Source organism: Polistes fuscatus, unplaced genomic scaffold, assembly GCF_010416935.1.
Source record: "Polistes fuscatus isolate 324 unplaced genomic scaffold, CU_Pfus_HIC Scaffold10, whole genome shotgun sequence".
In the NCBI taxonomy this organism is placed as follows: domain Eukaryota; kingdom Metazoa; phylum Arthropoda; class Insecta; order Hymenoptera; family Vespidae; genus Polistes; species Polistes fuscatus.
In genome coordinates, this window is record NW_025112998.1 from 4,081,042 (window position 1) to 4,097,806 (window position 16,765).

General features: G+C 36.8%; 1 protein-coding gene across 1 annotated transcript in view; it reads left to right on the forward strand.

Annotated features, from left to right (window-relative positions):
- The window catches only part of LOC122525944, a 90,029-nt gene that overhangs the window by 66,109 nt on the left and 7,155 nt on the right, over positions 1-16,765 (forward strand). Inside the window, exons 9-12 of the mRNA XM_043648986.1 lie at positions 12,789-13,039; positions 13,892-14,142; positions 14,272-14,427; positions 14,608-14,756. Of these exons, the coding sequence (XP_043504921.1) occupies positions 12,789-13,039; positions 13,892-14,142; positions 14,272-14,427; positions 14,608-14,756 (807 nt within the window). The remainder of the gene's footprint in view (positions 1-12,788; positions 13,040-13,891; positions 14,143-14,271; positions 14,428-14,607; positions 14,757-16,765) is intronic.

Consider the following 16,765-nt stretch of genomic DNA (forward strand, 5'->3'; position numbering starts at 1 on the left):
TGACGTGAATGTTATTGAAACTATGGGATAAAGCTTTGGCTTTTCTCCCCCTCTCAATCTGATTCATGAACTATCTTTTTCTTTCTATTTTGAATTGTTTTCTTCTTTCTTTTTTTTTTCTTTCACCTAACACGGTGGTCGCGTTCTTATTAATTTGAGATCATTTTAAATGAAATATAAAAAGTTCAACAATCCCCCACTCCACTCCACCCCACCCCAGTCCAGCTCAGGCCCCTTTTATATCTTCTTTTTTTTTTTATTGATTATTATTATACGTAGAATGAAATTTTTATAATCGAAAATACAAATGTGGAAATCAGAGACTAGCGTGTTTGGTGCGAGTTTTTGGGGTGGAAGTAAAAATCGTTAGCCAGAATTATTTGATATATGTAGTTATATTCCTCCTTTTCATTTTGAATTTTTATAACGTATTGAATATACTCACACACACGACACCCTCCTTTTCGTATTTACTTCCAGTATCGACAACGTGGATGTGACAGGTATTTGTTGGAACGAAAATATAAAGCTACGTATTTTTTATATAAATATATTTTTATTTAAATTCCAAATTTTCAAGGGAAAGAATATAAGATAGTTTATCTTTCGTCGGTAATTGTATACTTCAAAATGTATAGAAATCAAAGAAATCATTTCTTTACAAATATCGGATCATCAAACAAATCGTAAGAATAATTTCGATTTTGATCCCCTTCCCGGTTACACATCCAATGTTCAGAAGATCTCGCGGTGTTTAATCGTTGATATCTGGCTTTTCCAACAGAAAGGACAACAACAACAACAACCACAACAACAAAAAGTAAGAAAGATAGAAATAGTAGTAGAAGTAGAAGAACAGGTTTCGGTGGTGTACCCAGTCGACCCTAATAAATCACTAAAGCTCATGTTGTCCATAACGTCTATCCACGATAAATCACAGTGGTGACAAGCGCGCGAAACACTCCTATTTTCCTCGATACTCTTGAAGCACGAGACAACAAAAGAGAGAGAGAGAAAGAGTGAGAGTGAGAATGAGAGTGAGAGTGAGAAAGAGAAAAAGAGAGAGATCCAGTTAGAAAAGTAGTAGCAAGAGAGGAGGGATGGGATAGAGGATCAGAATAGGACGGTGGCAAAGTGGTCGACTTGGTGCAGGTATCTGGCAAACAGTGCTCGACGAGTACACACGCCTCCAACAGGTATATCGACGTTGTTCCCTCTGGAACGGTACCAACTGTGCCGGATGTTGAAGAAACCCTTTAGCGATTTTCTCATCCCCCTTTTCTAGAGTTTACCGACCACTGGAGATGGTAGAAAGGTGGCGGCATGTGTCAGTGATATATACACAAAACATGCATACACAAGAATGTTGAAACGTTTCAACTGACTCTCGAGTTCTCAGCAATGAGAGAGACGGAGAGAAAGAGAGGAAGGGAGAGAGGTAATGCTAGAAACACGCGAGTTTACTAAAACATCCCTTCCGTGTTAACGGACTGAGACGGGAATTGTACGTTGTTCGACGTGATGGTTCACTAAAAGGAGGATGAGAAGGTAGAGGAAGACCTACCGTGGAGAAATAGGAGCACGTCGATCCACAATTAACAAGGCACATGCAAATCATGCCTTAATCCGAAGCTTATTTCCAGCTCGCGCGCCATTGAGTATCGCACCAGGAGCAGCAACGTTACGCTACGCTTATGGTCGTGTGCCTTGGCTATGCCAATTCCGACCAAAAAAAAAAGAGAAGAAAAAGGAGAAGAAAAAAGTAACACGGTGCTGGTGGTGGTGGTGGGAGCAGCCAAGAATAATTCTTTCGAGCGGGTTGCGAGGGTGCTGCCCGATCGATCGATTGAACTACCCTTCTCTCTCTTTCTCTCTCTTCTGCCCTTTTTTCGGTAGTCTCTTGTTCTACCCTCGCTTTCTCTCTCATATCACGTATATATATATATGTATATGTGACTCTACAGGCAGTCACCTCTAAACTCTTCGCACATATACACACATATAAAAAAGAGGTTGGATGGTGGAGTACAGACGTGTACCGACGAGGGTGCATAGGTAAAAGCAGACGGGAATATTTCCATGGCGTGCACATTCGTTATTCGACCGGTCGATGGCGGGTAATTGAATACGCAGCTTTTATACGGAGCGTAGGGTGGTGCTTTGGTTCTCAGCGTGCGGTGTACATGGCGGTGCTGAGAGAGAGAGAGAGAGGAAAAAAGAGGGAGAAAAAGAGTGAGAGGACAGGAAAGGGGAGCAGCAAGAGAGAAATAGAAAGAGAGGTGGTGGTAAAGGTGGGTTTAGAGGTTCGGAAGAGTGTAGAGGCTGTTGGGTGGGGTGTAGCAGGGGTAGTGGCGGTGGTGGTGGTGGCGGCGTTGGCGGTAGCAGGAGGAGGAGGAGGAGGGTCGGGTGGGGGTGGGGATACGATTCGGTGTGTTTCGCTGTTCCGGGCTTTTATAGCAGCGGTCGGAATTAATGAGGGGCCGTGTTTTCACGGCGGCCGAGTGGCAGTGCAGATTTCATTTTACTATTTACCTCCGGAAATTTATTCGACAACTAGCTTGGCCCCAATGGCGGAAAATATTGAGGGAGGAGGAAGGGGGAGGGGTGGGGGAGGAACTGGAAGAGATGGAGGGGAATCACTGACACGAGATACCACCTACATCCGCGCGTGACCGTCCTCCGGTTAAATCGTTTGACACCAAAGAGTGAACAGAAGAGAGAGATTAACGAGCTCACCGATTCACAATGTTCAGAGATGACAAAAATCCAATTGTCTCGTCTTTGATAATCTTTTCTTTACTATCTACTGTAATATTATTTGATTTTCTATTCGCTCAACAATTGGGTATTGGTATAAACGAGATAATTTGCGAATAGTTGTGAAAATGTTTGCATCCCTTTGCTGCTTGCTTTTTCATTCCAATCTTTTATTCGAATTCGTTTTCTATGAAAATACTGAAATTTTATCTATATTTATATGTATATATATATATATATCGTATAAACGCGCGTGCATGTATTTATATTTTTACATTTTTTCTCAGTACACTCTCTCATCTCTTTCATTTTGTCCGGGAATGAAGGAGAAGAGAAGGGGATGAAGCTGACTAAAAGGACGGGATTCTCGTGCGAGTCCGAACAAACCGTTATTAAATCGTGGATTCATCTCACGTTCCGCGATCTAACGAATTAATATGTAAATTCCAAAGCATCTTACGAACGAACGAACGAATGAACGAACGACGTCGACGCGAAATCCCGCAGGCACCCCTGGGAGCAATGGGACCAATGAGAATGCAAAGCTTCGTTCTCTCATTGACGTCGAAGTCTCGATTTTCCTACCCACTCATTCTTTCTCTATCTCACTCTCTCTTTTTCTTATTTTTCTCACTATTTGCTTCTCATTTTCTACAAAGAAAGAGAAAGAAGAAGAAGAAGAAGAGATAAAAAAAAAAGAAAAAGAAACTAGGACAGAAAGAAACTCGCGATGTATGGAAAATAATTACTTTGTCGAAGAGGTCTGCCATTTCTTTTTCTTTTCTTTTTTCGTTTCTTCCTTTATTTCTTTATTTCTGTCTTCATATGCTTCATAAGGTACAACAAGATAGTTATAAAAAAAATAATAAAGAGAGAGAGAGAGAGAGAGAAATTCTTCTTTGATATAAAAATTCTCATTTTTATGATCATTTATCCTACAATCGTTTGGTATACTCGATCGCACGTATTTCCAATTTACGGCTTAATGAATAATTCGCATAGTTATTTTCATTCGGCTTTTATAATTTACAGCGTGGTTTGTAGTAAATTTATTTGCAAGCTCTTGCGCTCGCATCTGTGATCTTTATGTTTTCTTAAAGGTAATCCGGAATGGAAAGTGCATCTCGATCGTAAAATTTGAAGAAGGTTTGCGTCCGCCTATCATCGAACGGATCGTTGAAAGAAAAATATTTTACGACACGTTCAATCGCACATGGTTAACGTTTATCTCTGTTTATAAAAAAAAAAATAAAAGATATAGTAAAAATGAATAAAATTTTCGTTTTCGGATATATATGTGTATATGTATGCGTGTGTGTCTGTCTGTGTCTATGTAAAAGTATATATATATATAAAGTATCATATAATCTGTGAGAAAGGAGAATAAACGGAAAACCCGAAATGTCGGCGCCTATGATCTCACTCGGGACAGGGAACGTACTAAAATGAAACGTATATTTGAGGTTAGGGCGGATCAGGGGTTGAACTCGCAAGGCCTGGAGTCGTTTATATGGTGATTCAATGGGGGTGCTTGGCAAAATGTCAAGGGACTTCTAAGGGTAGCTCGAGTTTCGGCGAGTTTCGAGACTCGCCTTGCCGCTTTCTCCTATCCGCCCTGTCGGTTTATATCTTCGAAAATTTCACGTTGGTTGGTCGTTTCGTTCTATTGAGTAAAGCAAGAGAGAGAGAGAAGGAACGAAGCACGAAACACGAAAACTTGAATTTCATTGATGGAAAGGGATGGGAAAATAAGAGATCGTCGTCTTCCCTTCTTCCTCTGTCGCCCTTCTTTCTCGATTTTATAAAGTTCTTAACGAACGATATAAACGGAAAGTGCTCTTGTCATTTATATCAAAGTGCTATGAGACAAGTATTATTCACGACACTCGTATCTCCTATCGATCTTTTTTCTCTCCCGACAAAAACAACCATTGATTTTGCATACAAATTATACAGAATGCACAATTTATGGAAACTCTATAAAAGAAAAAAGAAAAAAAAAAACAGGAAAAAATATTAGAAACAACGTTATTTTATTGCCGATAACAGATATTTTAACCGTCCGATTTTACAATATTGTTAACACATTTTTTTATGACAATGTCACGAAATTGTTTTTAAAAAAGAAGAAAAAAAAGACCATTAAAAATTGTCTTTTCATATATTTCATTTATTTTCATTTATTTCACGAAAAAAACCTCGTAGTAGTCGTTTATAATGCTGCTCCTTTTATTTTCTTTTTGTTTTTTTTTTTATTGTGATTCATATTTTCAAATGTAAAACGAAATATTTTCATACCTCGCGTTATTTCGAAGTTTCGAGTAACGTTTTTACAAATTTCTTTTCCCTTTTGAGCATTAAAACAATCATTCACTTGTAATTTTGTGTGTGTTTCAAATTCGACTCGAGCTTTTTCCTTTCATCCTTCTCTCTCTCTCTCTCTCTCTTTCTTTCCTAAAACAATGATAACGTTTTTCCGCTATTTATTCGAACGAACAGGCTTGATCGTTGATAGGGCGGTCGCTGATCAATGACATGAAGGCACACGTTTCAAAGCTGGAAGGACTCAAATCAATGGCCATTCGTGTTGTTCTATAGGAGACAGATGTCGATCGGTCATATTCTTTCCCTCTCTCTCTCTCTCTCTCTTTCTCGTTCACTTTTTCGTTCTCTTTTGTCAACGCAAAGTTTTACACGCAGGCGCATTTATCTCTCTTTTTTCTCTCTCTCTCTCTCTCTCTCACTTCTCCACCCCCTGTGTAACATCAAAAATGGTGGAAGATTGCGTGGCAACCACCGATTGTTCACGTTCGCACACAGTGTCATTGGCAAACAGAGAAGTGGGAGAGTATAACATCACTAGCAGCAAAACGGTGGGGGAATTACGAGATGACTCGTTTTGCCTATATACATCTATGTATTTACAATGCGCATACACATATATACACATACATATATATATATATACAGATACAAATATATGATATATACTAGTATATGTATCCATAATACGAAGAGCTTCGGATAGGATCGTTTAATGGAAAGGAAGCACGCGCCACGATCGATTCCGTTTCGTCAACAGGTTATACACACTGATGGTTGGTGGTTACACGCCTATGTTGTTTTGTCTTTTATTATTACATTTTTTTTTGTTTATTACGATTTATTCTAAACTCATTTTCTTCTTTAATAATCAGGCTTATTTATACATTTGCCACTCCTGTTTGACGTTCAAGTCTCTAATAATGAGATATTTACGATACGTTTATTAATTTTTACGCGTAGTTTTAATTAATTCGATTTAATTTAGCTTTTCATTTTGCTTAATATATCGAATAATAATATACATGAGTTTTACAAGGTAATACAAGCTATAGTTGATACACTTACAATTTAGAGTTATTAAAATATTTTTAATGTCTTCGATGACTTGCCGAAATTCGTATTTATTTTTACCTAGTTACACGTATACTTGATTTTTCTTTTGTTATTTCATATAATTAATCGTCACGTTACTTTATATACGATCCTTTTTTTCTTGGACATTTAAAAAAGAAAATAATAATGTCAAGGTGTTCGATTCCTGAAGACAATTAAAAATGGAGTTCAAGAAAGGAAACACGCGTTACAGAAACATTTAAAACACTTACCCATGTAAATTCCTACAACTGAACCCAATGACACTGCAAAAAACACGATCACGTGACATATAGTATTAATAGTAGTAGTAGTAGTAATGGTAGGTCAGTCAAATACATCTTTCTTTTTCTCTTTCGTGAATGAATATCAAAAGGAATTATAGGATACTTTAAACAGGAATAATTTACCACTGAAATGTACACGATATCAAGATTATTACTAAGCTTTATATTTTATTAACATATTCCACTCCTCTTGTACTACGTGTTTAGATTGTCTAGTATTCTTAAAACCTGATTGCCATTAACTGATAATTTTCTCGAAACAATTCATTACTCAAATAAAATGTATTATTTTGTAGTATAGAAATATATTATATTTATATTACAAAACTATATGAATATCCTGATAAGAATTTAAAAGCCAAGTTATTATGTTAAATTTAGTGAAAAATTGCAATGTTCTTGAAAATGAAGATAAGAATGAAAAAGATAAGTATTCTTTATTTAACAAGTAAAAAACGTAATAGTTCCAGTTTTTTTCTTTTTTTTTCTTTTTTTTTCCAATATATCATGTAACAACACATTTTACATATTTTACATATTTCTATGCATTTTCGCGTTAAATTAAGTTAATTATATGTATTTGTTCGTGAAATAAATGATTATCTTTAAATATCGTATTATTACCTATTTTAAACTCGCATATAATCTTTTCTGTGCTAGCACAACTAGTCTTTATTTTAAATTATAAAATTCTAGGTTTTTAAATATTATTAATAACTTATCACATAACTTTCAACGCTATTCTCATAAATTATTGAACAGTTTTTTTTTTTTTTTTAAATTGTCCATTGAAATGTTTCGCTTCAATTAATACAAAATAAATCTTTTTCTTATTTGTATATTAATGAGGATAAAGTACACTTACGATTTCTATTAGGAATAGAAATCTACTTTTTATTGAACCAGTATAGCGATTATTTATTCGTCCAAATGCGTGCATATCCAGAAAAAGAAATACAGTTTTGAAACGATCGAACTATTTAATCAGCCATCATAAAAGTTGACACTGCGCAACGGAATTGAAAAAGATCTGCATAGAATTGCATATAATAAAATCGTGCTCGCATTTATTGATTATTTTCATATGCATATGTATAATACGTGAGCGCATTTAAAACTCTTCCAAACGAATTTTGATTATCGCGCATTAAAAATTACATATTCCGAAAATAAATTGTAAATTCGCAAATATCGACGAGTAGTAGTAGCATCAGTTAAATAAATACATGCATAATGGTATACCTACGTATTTTTTCATGCACATATAGTTAACGGTATTTTATTTATTCGAAAATCTGCAATACAAAGTATCGTTTAAAATGTAACGTTAAACGTAAAGAGGAAGTATAAATAAATTGCATTACGTCTAATCTACATTCATTGCATAAAGATAACAGCTGGGGGATGGAGGGGGGGTGAGTGTTCACAAAATGCATTTAAAGATAGGCTCCTCAAGTGGTGGTGGTGGTGGTGCAGGTGGAGGTGTTTCAAGTCGTAGAAGTTCTATTTTTTTTCTTTTTTTTTTTAACAAGTTGATAATATCGATGCATCTTTGGAACGGTGTCACGACTTACGACGACAATTATGGCACGTCGAAACAAGTCGCGCGGCCTTTACAGTTTCCGCAAAACGCAAGTTATTAACGCTTCATAGCCCTCCCACTTCCTCCTCCCCAACCTCTTTCTCTCTTCCTCTTCATAGTCGTCATAGTTGTCGTTTTGTCACGAGATCGCGCAATCGTCCTATGCCCGGGAAGAGGAGGAGGAGGGGGAGGGGGAGGGGAGGGTATTCGTGTTCTTAAGTAGTTTGCGAACTCCTACACGTTATTCAAGTTTGTCTCTTATCGTGCATGATTCTCTTCTTGGTCTTCTTGTTTCTCCAAGTTGAGGGTAGCTCTAATGGAAGGAGAAGTTAAGTAAAAGGATAACTGGATGCCAGTTCAATAGGTGAACGTAATACGCAACAACACTCTTTACTATAGGCCAAAAATTGAATATGATTTTTGTGATAAAACGGGAAAATCCAAATGCATTTACTTTTGGAAGAAAATTTCTAACCGATCTCTCCCCCTGTCAAATATGCATACCCAAGTTTAACGCAAAATTTATTCCCACCGGAGAAGAAAATATAAACTCAATGATTTCTTGTCTTATAAAGTAGATGAAATACCATAACTTTTTCTGCAACACTTGCCCAATATATATATATCTAAATCTATAATTTGTTTAATCTAAAAATGGTCTCGGACGGATGGTCGCTATTGGGGGATAGAGTTCGGCGTAAAATTGTGAAAATAAAGCGGGCCAAGCATTGCATTTTGCAATATCATCATTCGCATGAAATTTATTTTTGCCAACTCTCATTGCAACCAACGGATTTACCGAAAGTAATAAAGTATGCGAAATACGAACCCGGAGGTTTGAGAGGAACTGGAAGTGCGGCAGGAGAGGGGGAGGGAAGGGAGGGTTGATGCGCGTGCATGTCAAACGCGGTGGTGCATGTGATCGCGCATATCGTTGTATTTTATTAAAAATATCTCAACTCTTGCGAGAAAAATGGGGAGCTTACGGTTACTGCCCGTTTACGCGAAAAAATATTGCTGGTTTTTGGTGAAAGAAAAAAGAAATGGAAGATAAAATAAAAATAGAAAAAAAAAATAAATAAATAACAGGAGGGGAAAAAAAGTAAAAAAATACAAGAAGAAAAAAGATGTATGTGTAATATATATATATATAAATTCTAACTAATCGATCGAAAGGCAAAACCAACGTTGAGGATTTGGCGTACTAATTATCTAATTACGCGTAAGTCCGTTTGTTCCCTGGGGGGTAAAAGACAGAGGTATAGGAGTGAGAATTTTCTGACTACTTCTACCCTTCTCACTCTCTCTCTCTCTCTCTCTTTCCCATTCTCGTGTTTCGCGGTACGACGTAAATTCGTTATAGCGAGCACACCGAAGCTGCGGTTTATACATCGGAAGCTCTTGGTGAAAACACTTTGGTGTAAAAACAGAGTTAGTGGCGTAATCCCTCCGCCCATGTACTCCCTTTCATCCCCTCTTCCCTTTCCCGACATTCTCTTTCCCTCTCTTCCTCCTTCGTCTCTTCCCATCCACCCCCTCTCTCTCTTCCTCTGTTCAGTTGCGTCGTTGATGGGGTACGTTGAGGGTCACAGGGCCTGCAACGCGTTGGATTCAGGCTCTTCCTGTCTTAGTGGTGTGGTGTTACCATGGTAACAGACTGTAAGCCGCTTAACACCACCCCCGTTACACCCTTCTGAATCCTCCAGACCTCGGCGTAGAGTCAACCCAAGCCCAGAGTTCGTGATACCCACGGCAACGAGGATGTGTTGCTCGTGTTAGTAAATGTCCTAGCATGGCTGCTACTACTGCTACTGCTGTTCTCGCTGGTGCGTCGAATATATACATATATATATATATTCACCTTTATTTTTTTTTTTTTTACCTTTGTCGCGACCACCATGCACGTTTTCACATCCTCGTTATAACGAAGAAGGGTCGACGACTACGAAGAAGATCTCTCCAACTAAAAAGGTTATTCTATCGGTTAATACCTAAAATTTATAATGGTTTTTCACGAATAATGATATCTACTTTTAATAAAGAAAGAAGAGGGGAAAAAAAGAAGAAGAAAGAAAGAAAAAAAGAAAAAAATTTCTTTTATCTACAAGGAATATCTTACAAGAAGGTCGATGATAGTAGTAATCCTGTAGTAGTTTTTCCCTTCTACAAATTCCTCTCCCCCCCGACTCTCTCTTTCTCGTTCCGTACCTTTTTCTCCATCCCGAGAGATTAAATGTTACGAAACAAAGATAGAAAACTAGTAGACACTAGTACGGTGTAGTATAATACATCGTGAAGAGAAGAGGGACATTGAGAAAAAGTAGTAATAGTGATGGTGTGTTGGTGGTCGGGGCGGGGGGGAGGAGGGGGCGCGGATGAAAAGAAATTGCGTTTCGGAGGCGAGCAGCAGCACTTTAGGGAGAGAGAGACTAAAGGAGGATCGAGTTGGAGCAAAAGAAAAAGAGCAAAAAAGAAAAATGGTGGATAGAAGAGAAAGAAATAGTAGAACGGGGTGAAGGAGCAGGGCCTGGGGGGTGGAAGTTGAAGGGGGTGAGAGGATATACATCCGTAAGAGACGACGCAGTGGTGGAGGCGTGTGCACTCTCCTGATGAGGAATTGAATGGAGGGCGAAAGCCACCCTCCTCGAAAGGAGCGAGCCGTCGGACATTCTCTCCCTGTTATTTTCTCATTTTAACCGGGGAGAAGAGAGAAAGAGAAATAAAGAGAGAGAGAGAGAGGGTTTTCTCTCGCGACGCACGCCAAAGACACTCCCTCCTCTTGCCCCTTTGTCGTTCTTTTCGCGAGCAAAACAACCCCCAAAACAAAGAATCGGCCGAGTGGCAACGTTTCTACTCTTATTTTCCATCTCTCTCTCTCCTCTCTCTCCTATTCTTTCCTATTTCTATAATCCGTCAGAAAAAGAACAACAAAAAATAAATTCTACGTCCTTATTCTCTTTTTCTTCCTTTTTTTTTTTATTCATAATTATTGATCATTATGATCATTAAAAGACAATACTAAAGTTGAAAATTATTATGGTATTTCATTTATAATACGTGTCCCTGTTGTTCATTGATTTTCCGAAAGATATCTGCGAAGTTCGTTGAAAAGAGAGCATGTGCACATAAAACACACACGCACATCGTACACAGAGAAAGATATACGTGTATGTGTGTGTGTGTGTACGTGTATATGCAATTCGCGGCCATCTCGAATACATTTGTTCATAACTAATCCCTGTCTGGTGCGTAACGAGCGCTAGCCGTCCTCTTGGTGGCAATTAATTTATGTTAAAGTCATACAAATTAATGAAACGTTCACGCACGCGTGACACCGCCGACATTTTATCGTCGATCCATTAACGCCTACTACCATTTAGATTATTCCTTCTCTTCTGCATTATCATTCATTTCGTAACGAGTTTTAGTTTTTTCTTTTATTTTTTGTTTTTTACCTCTCTCTCTCCCTCCCCATTCCCCTCTTCCTCCCCCATTTTGCTCTCTTTTTCTTTTCTTTTTTTTTGGATTTTTCTTTCTTTTTTTTTTTTTTTTCTTTCATTACTTCCTAGACTTCGACGTTAACCCGAAAAAATTGTTTACCATGATCAACGATAATTGTCAGTGTTCTTGATCTCTTTTTATTTATTTTTTTTCTTTTTTCTTTTTCTTTTATTCAACGTATTAATTTTCCTTTCTTTTTTCTTTTTTTCTTTTTTCTTTTCCTTCTTACGTTACCTCAATGCTCGTTCTCCAATTAATCATCGACGATTGCGACCTCGACCGGTTGACCTCTTTGGCGGGTCGCGTCAACACAAGCTCGACCTACGATCTCGCAAGAAATTCATACATAATCCTCGATCGTGACCGAACCGCGGCTTGCTTACTAATCGTCGTCTATACTACTACTACTACTACTACATACATAATTATTTTCTCATTATTATTATACCATCAATATAAAATCTAAAACGAGCGTGTTTACATGCGAGATTGAATAATTAAAATCTTTACAAAGTATCTGTAATTGTTCTATTTATATAAAAACTTGTATCTTAGTATCACACACATATTTTCCATTAGCAATCTTATCGATAGTTATTGATCAGAAAAAACATAACACATATGTAAATTGATATCGATCGATTACTTATCATATTATTTACAAGGCTATTACCTTGAGCAAATATCAATTGCATGTATTCTCTTAGCGTTTGAGACATATCCTGGTATCGCTATAATTTTATCGTTTCATTACAATCTAACAAAACCTCCACGCACGTTTATATGTGTGATCTATGTTAGAATAAATAGTTTCCTTCTTATATATTTTTGTTGTTATTAGTTATTATTTTTTTCTTTTTTTCTTTTACGTAACATCGTTTATCTTCATTTGTATCCGTAGTAAATTGCGGTTAACCAATTTCTTTGATAGTAGTAATAATTTTAATGGACACGCTGTGTAAGCGTTCAGTTTCCGTTGAAAAGCAATTTCACTGTAAAACGTGTATAATATGTACGTACGTGCGCGTGTTTTTAACTTCGCGTTAACGATTCTTAATTATTTAACAATCAGCTAGATTATTTCTAAAAAAAAAAAAAAAAAGAATAATTTGACTGGATAAAGTGACGTATAAATTTGTTTTCTATATAAACCACACGTATACGTGTATATATATATTCCTTTCTAAAAGGAATAACAAAGTATATAACAGTGACCTCGTGATTGACCTAAGGATTTCTTTCAGGTCTCCAGCCAGCCAGTACCAAAGCACAGCCAACGTCTATTGGCAAATCCCACAGACCCAGTTCCGGCGTTCTACCTCAGGGTCATACTCCGGGACCCGGGCCAGGTGGTCAACAGAACAACAGAAGTTTCGCCGCGGCTTTGAGAAACCTAGCGAAACAAGCAGGACCGGCTCCTCAAGAAGAGGAACCTCGTGCCAGTCCCAAGAATCGGGCTCCACCTCCTTTGGTCAGAGGTCCTTCTCCTGCCAAGGTGAGTGATCGCTTCTTACGACCTTCTACTCTTTTCTTTTCATCTTCTTTTATTCTTTTTTTTTCCTTTTTTCCTCTTCTCTCTCTTCCTTTTTCTTTTACAACACTTACTTCCGTCCATTCTTCTTCTTATCCCTTTTTTTCCGTCTCCTTTTCTTTTTCTTTCTTTCTTTCTTTCTTTCTTTCTTTCTGGCTTAAAGTGAACGTACTCGGAGTGTAACCTACGACGACGACGACGACAAAGCACTTTCTCGTCGTCGTCGTCATCGAGTTCTTTGTACAAAATGGCAATGTATACTTCTGTAAAGGTACAAGAATTTATTCCCTTCGCCAGTTTGGATATAAAGCACTTTAAATGAATTTTTAATAATAAGGAGAAAAAAAGTAAGAGAGAGTTATAATATTATTCGAAAAAATCTTTATACAAGAATGGATTGTTGCAAAGGTTACATTTTTCTAAGATCGAACGGGATCGTTTCCTACAAAATTCAATATTCTCTAAGAAAGAGTAGAAGAATGTAAAATCGAAAAGTCTTTTGACGAAGTATATAAGAAAGAGAATCTTCAATCATGACCCGATATGAAGAAAACGTTCATTCTGCTGGAATGAGAGTAAAGAAAAGCTCGATTTGGTGTAATCGAAAGATCAAAGCTTCATTTTCCTTTTCCCTTGATATTTTTTTTGTTTTATTTTTTCTAGAAAATCTATTTGAATTATTTGAGCAAAGAAAAAAACATTGCGTTTTAAATATTGAAAATTTTTTTTTAATATTATATAATGCATCTTTCATTTAATTTGTGTTTCTTTAGTTGAATAATATTGAATTAATAATAAATATAATTTGATTTCCAGGAACGAACGTCTCATGAACGAAGGCAGGAAGAGGTTCCTTCTTTGTACACGACGACTGCCAGACCCACTGAAACTAGCAAACATAGCGTGACTGCAACAACTTCCGAATTGTTGGCTCGTTCCGGTTTTCAGCCCTATCGACCTGAACATCATCCTGCCCATGCTCCACCTGCCTTTGCTTTGGATCCTGCTGCTTATAACCCTTATCACCATGGTCTCTATCCACCACCACATCTGCAGCACGCTTATAGGTAAATACTTCAATCAAAATTAACTAGTAATGTTCAATCGATTCTTTAGAAAAATCTATAATATATAATTTAAATCAACGAAAGAGAGAAAAATAAAATATTAAAATAATTGATTTTCATTGTTCACAGGTTAGAAGAACAATTGTATTTGGAACGATGCGGGATGTTGAGACCACCGATATTTCCTGGATTGCCGCCATCGTATCCCCTTTATGGGTTAAGATACAGTCCAGACATGCTCCCACCTGCTTCGCTGGGACTGATGTCACCTGTGATGCACGAGCGGTAAGTAAAAAAGCGCTCTCTTTCTCTTTCTCTCTCTCTTTCTCTCTACCTGAGAAGAGTCGACTGCTACTACCATCGACTACTATACGTCTCGTTTCCTTAATCAAAATCTCGTTGAAAACGAAAGGTGTCTCTAAGAAACCTTCTTGAGATTTAACGAAGCAACGTTTCTCGTTTCAGGCTGAAATTGGAAGAGGAGCACAGGCTGAGACAAGCACGAGAGCAACAAGCTGCTATACGAGAGGAGGAAGAGAGGAGAAGAGCGGCAAGAAATACAGCTTCCTCTGCCCCGGTACCCGCACCGACACCTGCATCCACCGATACTGCAGGTGAGCGAGTCGCTCCACCCCCCACAGCCTTTCATTAAAAAGAAAGCGTCACGCGAAATCGCCAAGATCCGCTCATTACACGCGTGATACACCTCTCTTTTCGTCGTTGGCGCTGCTCTAGATTGATAACTATGAACAAAAAGGAACAGAATGAACAAAAACATGAACACACGATCCTACCCAACAATCCAACTAAACCATCAACCCTCCACCCAAGACCTCTTTTCAAAAATATTGCGCGACTACTCTCTTTCGCCTTACATGCTTAACTTTATATCCGATTCCTCCCTCTCTCTTTCTCTCTTTCTCTCTTTATCTCTCTCTCTCTCCCTCTCCCCCTCTCCCTCTTTCTTTCTCTCTCTGGTATAATCTTAATCTTTCTCTGTTACACTATTTCTATCACCCTCTTCTTCTAATTCCAAGCCTAACCGCGTTAACGATCATCGAATGTATCAATGTTTCTTCTCTTTTTCTTTTTGTTTTTGCTTTTTCTTTTAATTTTTCTTTTTTGTTTATTTTCTTTTTATTTTTTGTTGTTGTCTCTGAGACATCATCATCATAGGTGTTCAAGAAAACTGTGAGTCATATCCTTTCAAACATTCACTTTATTATTCTAATTTATTTTCATTTTGATTACTATTATTGAAAAATATATTACATAAAGTATAATATATCGGTGCCAAGCGATCGTTCTCTCAATTTTAAGAAAAATTTTTGTTAGTATAACGTAGTACAAGAATCATCGAGTAAATAATGAAAGAAGAATAATAAAAGAACGAAGATTAAAGTCCTATATTACTGCGAAACAAAAAAAAAAAGAAAAATAAACTTTAATTCGTGCGAAAAGAAATAAATTATTCGATGAAGAAACCGACGAAGCCCAAGCGAGGAGAAGTCGTTGTAGAATACATTTGACTGTGACAGAAGTTTCAGAAAGAAACGAGGAAAAAGAAAACATACTACGCTTCTAATTTTAATCTAGATATATTTATATATATAAATATAATTAAAATATATATAAATATAATTAAACGAGAAAATAAAAGAAAATAATATAGTCATAGTTAATTGTTTCTTATATGGAGGTCAGATTGATATTTTTTAGGTAAGCGCACACACACAGTCTCGACGATCCCCCAGTTAAAAACTTAACGTTCATTCTTTAACTTTTATTTTATTTTTAAAGAAATATATAATATCATATTCTTGTTTTTCTTCTTCTTTTTTTTTCTTATGTTGAAATTCTTCAAAATTAAAAACAGTTGATTTTTAGACGGCCCTGTGTTGTTCTCTCGATCGATTTTAGTATAAACTTTAGAAATACCATTTTTTATTCTTTTGTTCTTCGTTTCTTTGCGAAAGAGAGCGCAAAAATCATCTTCTGCCTGACCTTTACACAATCTCGAATTTTTAAAGGGTTGGGATTGACTGAAACGCGATCAATTTCTTAAGGCCCGATTTAGCGAATTGTTCAGTTATCACTGCAGACCGAAGTCAGACTTTATCCATAACATTTTGTCCGCTAACTTTGGCTAACTTTAATTTAAATGTCAAGACGGATACCTAAGTCGGCCTTCGGTCGGCCGTTACCTACTGTCTATATCATGTTCCAAAAATCACTTTGTAGTACTCGAATAAGACCTCTGAATGTACAATTACAGGTTCGTTATATATAATTAATCGTTTTATAGTTATATTAAACGTCGCTAATGGCGAAACTTAAACATAAGAGTGCACGCCTATCGAAGAAGGGCTGATTTTTGTTGAATTCTTCATTATCGTTTAAAAAAAGAATAGAGGAAAAAAAGAAGAAGAAGAAAAAGAAAAGATAATGTTATCGCGTGTTAGGATTATTTTTCTTAATATTTTTTTGTTGTCGTCTTGCTTATATACGTTTAAACATTGTTTCTTTTAATTAGATTTATAATTTTTTTTTTTTGACTCACATATTAGAGAATCTTTATGTAGAAATATATCAAAGAAAATTTTTCATATAATAATTAACACTG